The sequence below is a fragment of the Rhinolophus ferrumequinum genome, chromosome 21 (genome assembly GCF_004115265.2).
Source record: "Rhinolophus ferrumequinum isolate MPI-CBG mRhiFer1 chromosome 21, mRhiFer1_v1.p, whole genome shotgun sequence".
Lineage (NCBI taxonomy): Eukaryota > Metazoa > Chordata > Mammalia > Chiroptera > Rhinolophidae > Rhinolophus > Rhinolophus ferrumequinum.
In genome coordinates this window covers 28848163-28863821 of record NC_046304.1, presented here as the reverse complement: position 1 = coordinate 28863821, position 15659 = coordinate 28848163, and the positions used below count along the sequence as shown (strand labels likewise).

At 40.6% G+C, this 15659-nt stretch overlaps 1 protein-coding gene across 1 annotated transcript in view; it reads left to right on the top strand.

Annotated features, from left to right (window-relative positions):
• ANKFN1 (ankyrin repeat and fibronectin type III domain containing 1) overlaps positions 1 to 15659 on the top strand; it is a 287775-nt gene that overhangs the window by 218028 nt on the left and 54088 nt on the right. Inside the window, 4 exon segments of the mRNA XM_033091652.1 lie at positions 580 to 677; positions 3005 to 3095; positions 8992 to 9099; positions 15159 to 15258. Coding sequence (XP_032947543.1) covers positions 580 to 677; positions 3005 to 3095; positions 8992 to 9099; positions 15159 to 15258 — 397 coding nt within the window.

The following is a 15659-nucleotide window of genomic DNA, read 5'->3' as shown; positions in this document are numbered from 1 at the left end:
TGTGTATATACATATACATATATGTGTGTGCGTACATATACAGAGGGTGCCAAAGAGATGTACACATTTTAAGAAAGGAAAAAACTGTATTAAAATTGTAATACTCAATATATACCGATAACAAAAGATGAATACAAGTCACGTTTGGCTTCTGCAGTTACAAGAGGTGCTCAGAGTGGTTACTGTCAGTGTCCAGACACTTCTGATTACAGCGAACTACTGCTTGAGCAACGTTGACCAAAGTGTCCACTTGTAGACATTGTTTTGGCACCCCCCATATATACATATACATATGTGTGTGTACATGTATATATTTAAGGTATATTAATCACTGTTGCATAATTACTATTTTCCCACTCTTATTTTAAAATATAATTGTGAACTTGGAAACTAACTTGTCATCTCAAGGAGAATGTTAGATGTGTCAATATAGGAAAAAGATGGTAAACCTACTATTTTTGAGAGATTATATGCTAGAGTTCCTATGATGCTTCTTGACAGATGACTCAATCTCTCTCTCTCTCTCTCTCTCTCTCTCTCTCTCTCTCTCTCTCTGTCTGTCTTTCCCCCCCTTTCCAGTGGAATGGAGCATATCCAGAGACTTTTGTCCTTTGGCTGGAGAAATCATCATGGAAAATCTGCAGACCCTGAGATGCACAATTACAGGACTCACAACGGTAAATGCCAAATCCTCCCGTTAGATTTCCCATTCCCCTGACCCTGTTGTTTGTACTAGGATTCTGGTAGCAAATGCCTCCTCTGGAAGCAACAGCCAACACCCAGTCCTCTGGCAACAACTGCCACTCGTTAAGTGTGATATGTCTGGTATCCATAATCTGAACCCCACAAAGGAGTGAGCAGACAGCATGAACCACTTTGTAAGCTGCCATGTTCTACGGAGATCAGAAAACGACTGGCCTCATGCAAGCCTTGAAAGCTGCTGCTTTCTGGATCACAGTCTAATCTTTGGGGGGATCAAAGGCTCTGAGAGATCCAATTTTGACTCTATGTCTGATGGTAAAAATAACAGCCTCATCTAACCCTCACCCCCACAGCCTGGTTGAAATCAGTCATCAATTGGAGTCACACAATTTCCTGAGAGAAATCCTTTTCCCTTGATTAAAAAAAAAAAAAAAAAAAACCTGTCTAAATCTGCTTTCACAAAAGAGAAACTATATGTCTATATGTAGTGGAGCTACATTTCTCAGTAACCTGAACCAATTTAAACTGTGAATGAAAAACTGGAACAAACTGTGCTTGTTTGTTTAACCAATATAAACTTAAACATCAGTTATCTATAGAACTATAAACCATATAAACATATGAAATGCAAACCATGAAAACACCTCGCAAATTAGTTCAGACCGAAACAAACACCATATTTCCTCAAACAATTAAAATGCAACAAAACCAGATCATCAAATCTTTTTTTTTCCAATTAAAAAAAAAAAAAAGACTTGTGATTTTTATGTGATTAGGACATACCTATGTGAGAGGTAGAAGAATTATATTGTTGTTGTTTTTCTAAAAGGGTAGTCAATTAAAACAGTTGTATGTAAAGTATAATCCTGAAACCCCAGCATTAAAAAGCCACCTTAGGTTGCATCTCTTTAAGTTTGAACCAGTTTATTCTAATAGAATTCTTGGTGGTTGGGTCACCACCACAGAATCTTGACTTTTAGTCCTAATCACATGTCTCTACCAGGGGCCAAAACTGTGGATTACCAGAACAAACAAACCCCTGAGTGGGTGGCCCCTAGAGATGCTATCGGTAGAAGACTGGTTCCCAACCCTATAGCTCACATGATGGGAGAGGGCCAGCAGAGAACCCTAGGGAATTTCCTTTGCTTAAAAGAAAAAGCGATATGGTGATAAAAATGGAAAACTCTCCGTAGAGAGTTTCTCTAATATTTGAACTAATTTTTATAGGGATTAAGTTTTTCCACTTGGTCGTCCAATGAGAACAACGCAGACACTGTCCTAATCACATAAAAGCCGAGAAGTAGATTTTCACTTCTCCAGAATCTCCATAACCTTGAGTACATAGAAACCCATTTTTAATGTTAAAATTTTTTAACTTTATGATATGGTGAGGCCAATATTATTAAACCCTTAGCAAAGTCTCTACAAAGATTGCTCTTTTTTTTTAACTTAAATTTTACAATTTTTGCAAGCAATGTTTTATCAAATGCTGGCTTCTAAAATGCCCCTTTGGGTTCACCAGCGGTGGGGTAGGGAACTCCTCCAAACAAAAACAGAAAACCATACAAAATATTTTAAAAGATTATAAGCAAACAAAAATAACTCCTTATTTCATAATTCCATAAGACATTAAAGAATATAAGCCATTATTTTAATAATGGTTTTAAAATTGAAATAACATCAAAGAATTAATTTTTTAAAATTGGATTAGCTGAGTAAAGGATGTTTATTGCAGCATTATTTTTTGTGGCATAAAGTATGGAAATAAACTAAATGTCCACACGTGAGGGATTGGGTAAATAAATGACTATATTTGCCCATAGTGAAGTACTATGCAGCCACTAAAATAATGAAGCAGACCTTTAATCACTAATCTGAAAAGATGTTCATTATAACTTGTTAATTTTTAAAGCAAGTTGATTGGCTAAAAATGGTGATGGTGGTTGCCTCTGGGGAAGGGAAGATAAGGAGAAGGAGGTAAGGGTGAGAAATTGCTCCTTTTGGTAAATCTTGTAGAAACGTAGCTTTTAAAAATTGGTGTATAATTGTTTTGGAGGGGTCAGAAAAAGCACTTACGATATTCCATTTTGGAAAAAAAGAAATTAAGAGGGTGCCCCAAATATATTTATTACCATATATAAAAATAATTATCAAGAAAAGCTGGAAAGCTAAAGAAGGGGTGGTGGGATAGTTCATTCCCAAAGGATAAATGAATTCATCAGACACTGGAATCTGCGTCTAGGATAAAGGTGATTAAATAAAATTTCTGACGCCTCATTCTCTCTATTTTGCTATTTTGCAGGGGCAACAGTATTTTGTTCAAGTCTCGGCTTATAACATGAAAGGATGGGGACCTGCTCAGACCACAACACCAGCATGTGCCTCTCCTTCTAGTAGGTGGTGGCTGTGAACTTTCTGTCCCTCAAGCCTGGCAACAGGCTCCAACTCCCACTCCATCCTTGGGCTGCTACTGTCATTCCCTCTCCCTACTGCTCAGGGCTCACTCAGAGTAGCATCCGGGCCACATAATGAATGACTCCTCTGCAGAAATGTTCCCCTGGGAGGCAACTCAGTGGAATGAAAGGAGAGAGAATTTGTAACCAGCAAGACCGAATTTGATACCCATTATATATTTTATTCGCTGTTTGGCCATCAAAAGCTACTTAAACTCTCTGAGTCTCAATTCGGCACCTGTAGAATGGGTCGGACTGTACCCTTTTGCCCAGCTTCCATGGGGATGTAGTAAAATGACACAGACTGGCTGGCTCACAGCACACAGTCCATTTTAGCTCTTATCTCCCCTTCTGCACCGGAATCTAACAAATCTTACTTCCGTTCTGTTGGAAGAAAAGCTTTCTTACCATTGCGCACTCTGCTACACTCTGCCACAAATATAACCTCTAATATTTGTAGTGGCAGCTGGAAAAAAAACAGCAAAAGCCTCTTCTGGTTATTTGAAGATCAATAATTTAAGCCCTGGTATATGTGGTAACTCTATTAGCCAGAAAATTTAATTAACCAGAAAAAAACCTCCAGACATACCATATGATAGATTTGCTTCATGATGAGCCTATTGCTCTGAAGTGTATTGTAATTTGTTTTAGATCTTCACTAATGTGATAGTTTAACATGGCATAACATGCTTCTTGTGAGAATGCTAACTGCTGCGTGTTTTGTAGAAGGAACACAATTTGCCATATGTATCAGCTGCCATAAAAACATGCATTTCTTTCTATCCCATAATTACACATCTAGGACTCTAAGCTAAGGAACCAGATGTAGACAAACAGTATGTACAAATATGTGCAGTGCAGCCATATATTGATACAGTGAAACATCAACATAGCGTGGAGGAGAGAACAAATATCCAATATTAAACTTAGTGGTTAAAGAAAGCATGACATAGTATCCATGCTACGGAACAAAATGTAACCACTAAAAATGGTGTTTTTAAAAAACTATTCATTGTATACAAGAAATTCTTACAATATAAGCTTTATGTAAAAAAAAATAATAATAACAATTCTTTTTTTTATGTAACATTTAAACTGTGAGCTTAACTACAATTAGATAGGCACGTCTGCATGTAACTATCCAAATTTAATAGTGAATATTTGGGTTATGAGAGATGGGCTCTTTAGTTTCCTTTTTCATGTATGTATCGATTTTTCAAGTATTCTAACAACCCTTTACCCAGGACCAACCACGAATCAGGTGGTGCAGTTAGGGCTTTCGTGTACCGTGTCTCACTTCATCCTCACAACAGTCATTCATCCCTGTTCCCGGCTTGTGAATAAGCAGCATCACTTGCATCACTATCACAATCAGAGCTAACATTTACGAGACTCATTATATGCTGCATGTTCATCTAAGAATTCTTCATGGATTAGCTCATTTAACAAACCTATTGAGGTGATTTTTATTATTAGACCCATTTTACTGACAAGGGAGTAACATACTGTACTAACATAGAAGCACGTAGGTACATAGAGACCAACATCATCAAGTTAGCAAGACCTGACGTCTGGTTCACACCCTCCGCCCCCTCCTCTGACAATAGGAAAGGGGGTTAGGAGAGGATGTTGCCCGAGGTCACAGATCTGATATGCCGCTGACCCAGGATTCAAGCCTGAACTGCTTAGAACCCTGCTGTGGTACCCAGTGCCCTGCTCTAAGGTAGACAGGTAGACTCAGAGCTGGCCAGCCATTCCTCACTCCCACCTCGGGTGCATTCAGTTGGCTAACCTAGGCCACACAGAGCCTTCGACCACTGGTACCAGCATCTCTAAGGCCCCTGCATCCCCTAACATTTGGTGGTTTAATTATTCCAGTCTTATTTGGACATTTTTCTTATTGAAGACTTGTTAGAGACACAAACTGGGAATATTGCAAAACCAATCTCATTCCCAGGGAGAAAAAAAAGAGTACCCATGTACGAGGTCTGTGACAATTAAGTTCGCGGACTTGTTGCAATGATGTTGTTAACCTTTTTTGATATCAGAGGGATTATTCATTATGAATTTGTACCAACTGGACAAACAGTTAACCAGGTTTACTATTTGGAAGTGCTGGAAAGGCTGCGTGAAAAAGTTAGACGACCTGAAATTTTTGCCAACAATTCGTGGCTCTTGCATCACGACAATGCACCAGCTCACACGGCACTGTCAGTGAGGGAGTTTTTAGCCAGTAAACTAGTAACTGTATTGGAACACCCTCCCTACTCACCTGATCTGGCCCCCAGTGACTTCTTTCTTTACCCAAAGATAAAGGAAATATTGAAAGGAAGACATTTTGATGACATTCAGGACATCAAGGGTAATACGACTACAGCTCTGATGGCCATTCCAGAAAAAGAGCTCCAAAATTGCTTTGAAGGGTGGACTAGGCGCTGGAGTGCATAGCTGCCCAAGGGGAGTACTTCAAAGGTGACTGTAGTGATATTCAGCAATGAGGTGTGTAGCACTTTTTCTAGAATGAGTTCGGGAACTTAATTGTCCCACCTCATATTACTGGAGATGGAGAGACAGAAGGGACAGAAAAGCAAAACAATGCTATGTAGGGCCCTAGGAAACCCACTCCAAACGCACACCCCCTGCAAATTCTGATCTGCATATGGATGCATTTACTTATAAACATCAGATGTGCCCATTCTGTAAACTTCCAATTCTATTCAGGCACTCTCCCTCCCCGCCCATTTGAAGAGCTCTCTCCAGAATGACAAGAACCATTGTCCAAGACTGGGAAGAGTCCCTCGTTACTTGGTAATTGACATAGTAAATGGTGTCGCTTTCTAAACCAGCACAGTGGATGAGTAGAGAGATCTGGCAAAGAGCTGGAATGCAGACATGCTGTTCCAGTTGCTGCAGACATGCCATATCACTTGGAAAGAACAATATAAAAACACTCTGGTTCTGTTTATAAACAGAGTATGACATTGTGATGTAACACTTATCAGTATTCAAATATTTACTAGAAGACAATGTATTCTAACATGACAGAGTAATTGGAAATTGGGTCACATGTTCCAGTAAGCTATAAAACTTTTTTTTTAATATTTTTACAAAAGGCCTTAATGTGTTTTTATAGACTTATGTTATATGGTATGGTACATAATAAGAGAAAAGGACCCAGACAGGCTTGTCTGAGTTACGATCAGGAAAGCCCTGATATCGCCAGTGAATGTTAGCTCTGCATTGTGTTGCAATTGAAATGTCTCATTACCAGAACAGTGAACTGTATTATGTGGCACAATCTGCTCTTTTCCTACCACACTAAGTTTATTCCTGTCAGGTTCCTGATTTCTTAATATATTTTCAATTTTCTCCCTCATCCCTAACGTCTCCTATTTTATGTAGTCGTCAGAACCTTCCAAACGTCTATGAGAAAAACTCATTCTTTCCAAAAACCTTGGCATCGTATCCAGTGTTCACTGGGGCTGCAATTTCGCATTAGCAATTTTCTAATGTATCATAAAGTCATCAACTCGAGCTGGCCTCTGATGTAATAGGGCTCTGCTGACTGAGCCAGGTCCATTTCATCTCCCCTTGCATTGATGGGAGTATTAACACTCCTTAGACTGTATTAGCATGTTCGGGGCCAGGTAGTAATTCAGCCACCCAGGAGTCTTACTCAAGCAAGCCACAGTGCTCATCTTATCATGAGTACGTCAGATGTATTTATCCAACTGGGGGAACCAACTTGTAATGGCCTTTGGGAATCCGTGAGAGCAATATTCATTCTCATTGTGCCCAGACACCCGGGATGGTTGAGATAGTCCAAGGGTCACTTGGAGTTCGTTACCTCAAACATTTCCACGTTTCCCCATCAAAGCCCTTTCCTACTCCCTTCTCCCTGATCACCACTGTGCCTGTCGTCACAATGCCTCACCAACATTCAGTGAGTGTCTCTCGTGGGCCCAGAATGGTGCTTCACTTACAGTGTTGCTTTGAAACCTGAAATAACCTAAAAAGAGATTCAGAAACTCACTTTGCAGAGGAGAGACCTGAGGCAAAGAGAAATTAAGTCACAGTTCCTGCCCACAAGGAACAGAGGCTACGGGAGGCACACATGCCAATTCCCTGTCTCCAGAGTTGACCACAGCTAAGCCACACCACACAGACGCCAACCAAGCTCTGACCCTCCTTCCCAAAGGAAAAAGACAAACACGTCCTGAGCACGATGCAGAGGGTCATGAGACTGTTCCAGTCCTGGCTATGCCACCGACAAGCTGAGTAAATAAAACTGGTTATCTCTGGGCCTGTCTTCTGAGGGAAAATGGAGAAGGGTACTTGGGGGAGGGTGAGAAGGAGGAAGGATCAGAAAATCTCTGAGGCCTCCCTCCTCACAGGGAATCACCTGATAGGGTAAGAAATGATGTTCCCACACTCACTACTCAGGGAGTTAACTTTCCATCACTGAATGCCCTTCTTTTTAAGTCAGTGCTTACATAATGCCTTCCATGTAACGTTGTGCTGGAGAGCGAATAGTCTTCTCATTTAACCCTCCCAAAATACTGCAAGGTAGATACTGTGCTCCGTTCTCATATTACGGAGTCGAGGCCCCCATCAGTGTAAGTAACTTGCTTCACAGACACTGAGCTAGGACTCGGAGGAGCCAGGATTCACACCCAGGCTTGTCTGACTCTTGAGCCTGTGTTCTTCCTAACTGCGCTGTACTCTTGGCCTTGGATGGACCCATGTGGAAGGCTTTCCCCTGACTTTACCTGTCATGGCATCTGCTTACGTTTCTAAACAAGGGAGACTCCATATTTTAAAATAAATCTGGGGGGAGGGAGTTTGAAACTCATTCAACTAGAATGTAAAGCCTCCGATACCCTGGTGGACTAACTGGCTTTTCTAGGAAAGAAGGACTAGCATTTTTAGAGAGAGCGTTTCAACCAAGGAGCACTTTCAGTTGTTGGCTTTTGAAAGGTTCAGAGAGTAAAACTGGGGCAAAGAAAATAGAGGGAAGGAGGGATGGACTACGAAATGACTGACTGACCTGCTAAAAAAGAAATCCAGAGTTGGAGACAGCAGAATTACACTCTTGACATCAGTCCCGTACGGCTTATTACTCTTGATATCATTATTGCCAAATGGAATGAAAATAGAAGGGGGAGAAAAATCTCAGTGGGTATTGCAATTTAAATTTGCCATGTAAGCTAATACTGTATATTTAGAGACTGAGCAGACAGGGTGGTTGGTGGCTAGAGTATGTGCAGGAGTCGCTGTGCCAGCTAACCAAAGCAGACATTCATTAGAGCAAAATGTAGATTTCCATTTCTTGGCATCTGACATGGGCTCTTTCCTTGGAAAGAAATGTCAATTTGGCCAAAAGTGTGAAACCTACAATAAAAGCATTGGGACTGTGGATTTCATCTAGTCTGCACATTCCCGCCCCTTTCTTTCCTACTGTGGAAACCCAGTTGAGACTTGGGGTGCTGAGTGGAGAGGTGGCAGGGGAACTGATTACGGCCTGGGATGCTGAAAAGGAGGGTAAAGAGCTGGGGGAGGGGAAACTGGACTCCCGAATTCCTCTTTTTCTTTCGGTCTTTCAGTTACCATTTTCTCTTGCCCTGACACTGCCCGACACAAGAAATCAACCACAATTACTGTTTTGCACAGGGCCCCGAACAATGGCAGCTTCCAAACCCTTGGCACTGCCTGCTCGCTGGGTGCTTACCCACAGAGTCTGTGGGTAGTATGAGCAAAACTCGGCTCCTGAGGCAGGGCAGGGACGAGGCCTCCCCTGCTTTAAAATTTCACTCTGTTTGTTTCTTTTGTTCAATAGACTGGAAAGACTATGATGACAGAGAGCCCAGACACAAGGGACAGAGCGAAGTTTTGGAAGGTCTGCTGCAGCAGGTCCGAGCCCTTCATCAGCATTATAGTTGCCGGGGTAAGGATAAAAATCTGCGCTGGGCCATCGGCTGAGGTCTCGGTGGCGCCGGTAATTTTAGCAGTTTCCTAACTGGGTCATACCTTCTCATTCATCAGGGAGAGAGAGATATTAATATTTGTACATCTGGAATCACTTTACAGCACTATCTTGCTTTAACCCTTCAGAAGAGACTTCCCTCTCCTTCCTCCCCGTCCTCTCTTTCTCTCTCACCCTCTCTCTATATGAACCGTTGGAAAACAAGCACAAAGAAAAACAGCAGCTGCCGTTCATTCCCTTCCCAAAACTCCTCAGTGTGCTGGGTCTTTGTGATATTCACCCTAAAACTTTTCAGCCCCAAGGAAAGTTCTGGGAACATCCCTGGGGAAGCTCAACCAATTATAACAGCAACAATAATACTAAACCTTCGTGTATATTTGTAATAAAGTTTTCGTGCAATTTCACAGCCAGTATCTCTTTTTTCATTATCCTCATTTTGGCAGTTATCACTGAGGCTCAGTGACTCGACCAAGGTCACAATGCCAGGAAAAGACAGAATCAAGATACCAACCTATTAGGTTTTCTGTCTCCAAGTCCAGTCTTCTTGCCATACCTCGTTTCTGTCTCCCTTCCTTCCATCAGGACGGGGCTCTGGACTTTAATCTCACCCTGAATTTTACTCATCCCCTGTACTACTACTGCTCAAGAGAAGTAGAGCACACCTTCTTTAGACCTAGCCAACTATACCCAGAAAATCTCAGAAGCTACTCTTCTACTTGAGCCATTCCAATGGGACAGGGTCAGGTTTCTGATCTGTGTAATGATTCGTGGAACAAGCACTTAGTTTTCTTTGGAGAATTCAAGCCTCCATAAACTTCTCATTTCCCATGCTCATCCGCCCTTCAGATCACCACCTGCACTGCAGCCTCTAGATTCAGGGCACTGCTGGACCAGCAAGGTGAGACATCTGTAGTGGAAACTAAGAGATGCTGGTTGAGTTTTGACTAGATGTAAAAATATCTTAGTTGAGTTTTGACTAGGTGTAAAAATATCCTTTAGCATTAGCAAAAGGTTGTTCCCAATTACTTTATAACTATGACAACAAAGCCCTTTGGGAATTTTTGCTATAGCTGGAAATGAGGACCAACGTTTGCAAGGAAATAATGTTCTTCTAATGAGTGGTTCATTAGGAGATGTAAATATGCATGGAAGAAGCTTACGAAGGAAATCCGAGTGGGATTTCATTCCCAGATTACTAGGAAAACTTTACCTGGACCAGGCCCTTCAACATTCTACACAAACCAAGGTGCACTCAGTTCTCAGTTATCCAGGGTGCATTTAGCCAGACCAGGCATTACCTAGAAGTATGTTATTTTTATTATTAATGGGGTGTTCTCCATCATCAGAACTTGACTGGTATGTCTCAGAATCAAAGTGTAATCATTGACTCCACTGTAATGAGCTTGGAGTACTCAACAAATACACAGCATATTCCAAATGCAGAAGTAATAATAAAAAAATCCTTCTACCTAAGCCCTGCGTGGGAGGTACCAAAACCCACATTGATTTTTGCATTTTGGCTACAGCTAATCTGCATGGTCAGTACTGGACAGGATATTCAATGGAGGTGTTGAGCTGCCTTTCTTGTTCATAAAAGGCTAATGCCCTGGCATACGGAATGAATTATAAAGAAGCCAGTTGTGTTCACCATAGCAGTAACCTATAGGACTGAATTCCAACTATTACCTAATTTTTCAACTGCAAACATTACTTAAAACACTGCCTGCTATGTGTCAGGTGCTAGACATACCAGTTTGAGTAAGCTATGCTCCAAGCACTTTAAAGGTAAAAACCTATGCATTCAAAATCCAGAAGACTAACAATTGATCCAGAGACCTGAACTCAGCAAACAGAATAGAAGCCATTGTTCTTAGGATAAATGTGCGTTTAGACCTTGCATCAGTCAGGATGGGCTGTATGATGCTGCAGTAATCAAATGACCCCCATGCTGTGTGTCTACCACTGGCCAGCTGAGAGCTGCCCTTCTGAGTTGTCATCATCCTTTTCTTAGAAATATTTGCCAACACCCACAGGAAAGGGAAAAGAAACTCTTCAAGGGAAAAGAAACTCTTCCCTGTAAACAGGGAAGACCTTATATGTCACTTACACTCAGAACTCATTGGCTAAAAATAGTCACATGGCCCCCACCAACCACAAAGGTTTCAAGTGCAATTCTACCATGTACCCCAAAGGGAGGAGACATGGGATATTTAATATTTGCATGAGCCCCTTTCCCAACTGGTAGTAACAGTTCTCATTTTTCCCTTTTTATTTGGTAGTCTAATTAGTATTTAAGTTATATTTGATTATACTCTGAAGCTAGACTACCTGGGTTCAAATCCAGGCTGGACATTTACTAGCTATGTGATCTTAAGCAAGTTGCCCACCCTTCTCTATACCTCACTTTGCTCACCTGTAAAATGCAGATAGGAATTATATATACCTGTCAGGCATTATTTAAGGGTTGAATGGCTGAAAATACTTAAAAGGGCTTTATTATTATTAAAAAAGCAATTTTTCCCATTCTTCATTTTCTGTTCCCCAAATGCTCATTCTCTCTGCCAGTTCTTTTGATATTTTATCCATAGCTCTACGTAACATGTTTATGTTGCTAATTCTTTTTTTCAGTTGTAGCCCTTATCTCACTAAGGAAGATAGATGATGATCTCTCTTTTATACCCCTCCACCCTCTCATATGCACATACATTTCCCGCCCCCTTGTCCTTCGTATTGTAATTTTAGTAAATCAGTATTTGTTGTTTACATTATAATGATCATGTAAATTATATTATTATTTTTCCTTCCTGGATAACTTACTTTTTGTCTTCCCTGTAGTTAATAATCATCTTCTATTGTATTTTTTTATTTTTCTATGTGGTTATGACTAATCAATCCCCAAGCTCTTCTCTAATTTTATCGATTTTCTCACAATACAATCAGATACATTAGTATTGTTTCAACTGCATCTTCTTAAAGAAACTTCTCATGGAGCCCCCTCTGACCTTCGCCAATCTAGACTGGTTACTGGCTCCCTCTGTATCTGGTGCACAGCTGTCACCCTAGGATCTCCTTTCACCACTATATTAAGGAGTCTTCTTGCCACTTTCCAATATTAGATTTCTTTTTTTCATCCCATGTCTTCCTTTTTCTTGGGTTAGTCTCCATTTTGGGTGGAGTGGAGCCTTTCTTCTAGTAGCTTCCTGAGAGGATACTTGGGAGCTAATTTTTGGACACATTGAATGTCTAAAGATGTATTTATTCTACTTAACATTTATTAAGGGTTTGAATAAGTATAGAATTCTCAGTTGAAATCATTTTTCTTCAGACTTTGAAGGCGTTGCTTCATTGTCTTCTAGTTTTCAGTACTGGAAGTCTGATGCCATTCTGATTCCAGAAGTTTTATGTGAAACCTATTCCATTCTACTACTTTTGAAGGTTTTTTTGTGTGTTTTTTTTAACTTTTGTATTCTAAAATTTCACTGTTATGTGCCGTCAAGTGGTTCTATTTTTGTGTGTTGCACAAAAAAAGGGCTGCACACTTGGCAAGCCCTTTTAATATGGAACAATATACCCTTCAATTATGGGATATTTTCTTAAATTATTTCTTTAATTATTTCTTTCCCTTCTTTTTCTCTGCACTCTTGTACAAAAACTCTTAGTCAGATGTTGAACCTCACAGACTAGCCCTCTTATTTTTTCTTTTTCTCCCTCTCCTACTTTTCATCCCCATGTCCTTTTGCTCTACTTTCTAGAGATTTCCCCAACTTAATTTCCTAGGCTTTCTATTGGGTTTTTCAGACTGTGATAACATATTTTTAATTTTCAGTGCTTTTTGTTCTCTGAATTTTTCTCTGACAGACTCCTACCTTTTTTACAAAGATGTAATGTCTTTGCTTCTCTCTGAGGATATTAATGACAGGCTTTGTTTCTTTTTATATTTTCTTTTTTCAGCATAGTCTCTCTAAATTGCTCTTTTGTTTCTTTGTTTTGGCCTCTGTCTTTCTTGTTATGTGCTTTTCACAACTGCCTGGTGATCCTTGGATGTTTGCTCAGATTTAAGAGAAGGGAATTCAATAGCTCTTGGGAAGCTCTGAGCACATGGACAGGGCTCTTTATTTATAGGCTTCACCGTAAGGTGATCTGGCACAGCCTTATCTTTAGGAAAGCAATGAAGCCAGTGTCAGAATCTTTAAGTGTATTCTCTTAAGCCAGTCAGAGTCTCCAGAGAAATTTCTTCCAGTGTCCTCCCTAGAGAGGGTGTAAGTCTGAGTACCAGTGTTCCAAGAGTCCAATGGGGAAATATTCTGTATGGAAACTTTCATTTAATCCCCCTGTTTTGAGTACATACCACCTCTTCCCCCTATTTTCAGCTATACTCTGTGTCTCCCATTCTAGAGAGTTTTGTTTTTATGCTTTTCAGAGAACAAGCCACTAGCTGTCTTCTAGAGTGGGGAAGGGGTATTTGTGCACCTATGCAGGGTGCAGGAGGATATCTAGAAGTCTAACTACTTTTCAAGCAGACTTCAACACATCCCCCTCACTAAGCTCCACATTCACCCCCACTTCCAGCAGTATATGGTGCCCATGGGGTGACTCCGGTTACTTCTCAGCTTTCTCTACTGCTGGCTTAGGATTCATCTTTCTCAAGTCTGCTAAATCCATCTGTCCATTTGCTTTCCAGCTACCGAAATTCACTTGCTTTTGTCTCCTTTCCCATCACTTTGTCTTTATAGATTTTTAAAAATCTTTTTCGGGAGGTTTTGGGAGATAGTGGTAAGTGACGAATATGTTCAGTATCTGCCTTTCACCAGAAGTCCCTGCAGCATCATCTTCAAACAGGACATGACCCGCCAAATTCATGGTCAAGTCAGAAAGAAATGCTTTTCCTTTGTTCTGCCAGGAAATAACCATTACCAGCACAAGCTTGAAGCTGGCATGAATGCTTGTGTCTGTCGGCTCATTCCCTGCTGCTCCTATAGGATCATGGGCAGAACCACACTTAGCCATGGGCCATCGCCCAGGATTCCATGCCTAACAGGACTGATATGAGCTACGTTCTCATCCCCAGTAACATGTCTGTCACGAGTTTGGTGATGACCCCAATAACCTCAGCTTCCCTTCATTGCATTCAAGATGAGAATTGAAATCAGTGATCGTCTAGTTCAGTTCCATGCAGCACCGTTTGCAGAAACTGTTACAGGAAGTCTACTCCTTTCATCAAAGAGAGCTCTAGGTTGTAAACAGAAGAGCTGAATAGGTGCAATGGATGATTTTCTCACCACAGTAGCCATGGAACCTTGCACATAGTAGTGTCCCAGTAAACACTTACTCGGGGGAATGAATGTGTCCGTTTTCCCAGATACTGGCTTTTTTTAATCTTAGACAATCCATTTAACTTTTCCGTGTCAGTTTCTTCTCCTGAATAATAAGGATGGTAGTTATAGCTATGCCTACAACTGTTTTTGTAAGCCAACATGCATACTAGAAAAAACTTCACCAGAATGTTAGCGGTGGTTGTACTGAAGAGGCAGGATGATTCTGTTTTTTCTATTCTCCAGATTTTCTGCACTGTGCTTATATTAATTTTGTAATGAAAAAATGTAATGGAATATGTAGACTAAAAAGAAGAGCTTTGTCAGCATGAAGAAACATGTGAATATTAAGCAGCAGTGGGGGAAGAGGGGAGGAAGGTAAAGGAGTCGACACCATTCCTTTTCATCCCGTCTTAGAATAAATCACTGATGCAGAGAGGATAAACAAAACACCTCAGTGATTTCCCCTGGAATGTAAATGCTACTTATCTCCAACACTGTTAAGGAGCTGTTCATTAATTAAGTTGATCACTAACATATCGAGATACAAAAGCTTCTTGGAGGAATGAATGAGCTGAATCCCTACATGAAACTGAGGTTAAGTGACACTGAGGGAGCAGACGAGAGGAAGGCAGGAAGATGGGAAGAAGGTACCTGGGGTATTGTTCTGCCAGTGGGATTTACGCTGTATTTTTTTCTGTCTTCTAGAAAGTTCAAAATTACAAACCACAGGCCGCAAGCAGTCAGTCTCAAGGAGCCTGAAACACCTATTCCATTCCTCAAACAAGTTTGTGAAGACCTTGAAACGGTGGGTCCCTAAGGAAGTCTTAACTTCTCAGGAATCAGCTGATTTTGGTTCTGAGTGGAAACTTGGTAGAAATTTCTTTTTTGTTATTAAAAAAATATAAAGTCCATATCTCTGATTCCCCTTCACCATTTTCACCCATCCCTCCACCCTTCACTCCTGTGGCAACCATCACTTTGATCTCTGTTTCTATGAGTCTGTCGATGTTTTGTTTTTTAGATTCTACATATAAGTGAGATCATACAGTATTTGTCTTTCTCTATTTCACTTAGTATAGTACCTTCTAGGTCTGTCCATGTTGTCGAAAATGGCAAGATTTCATTGTTTTTTTTAATGGCTAAGTAACTGTACAGCATAGGGAATATAATCAATAATATCATAATAACTTTTTACAGTAACAGATG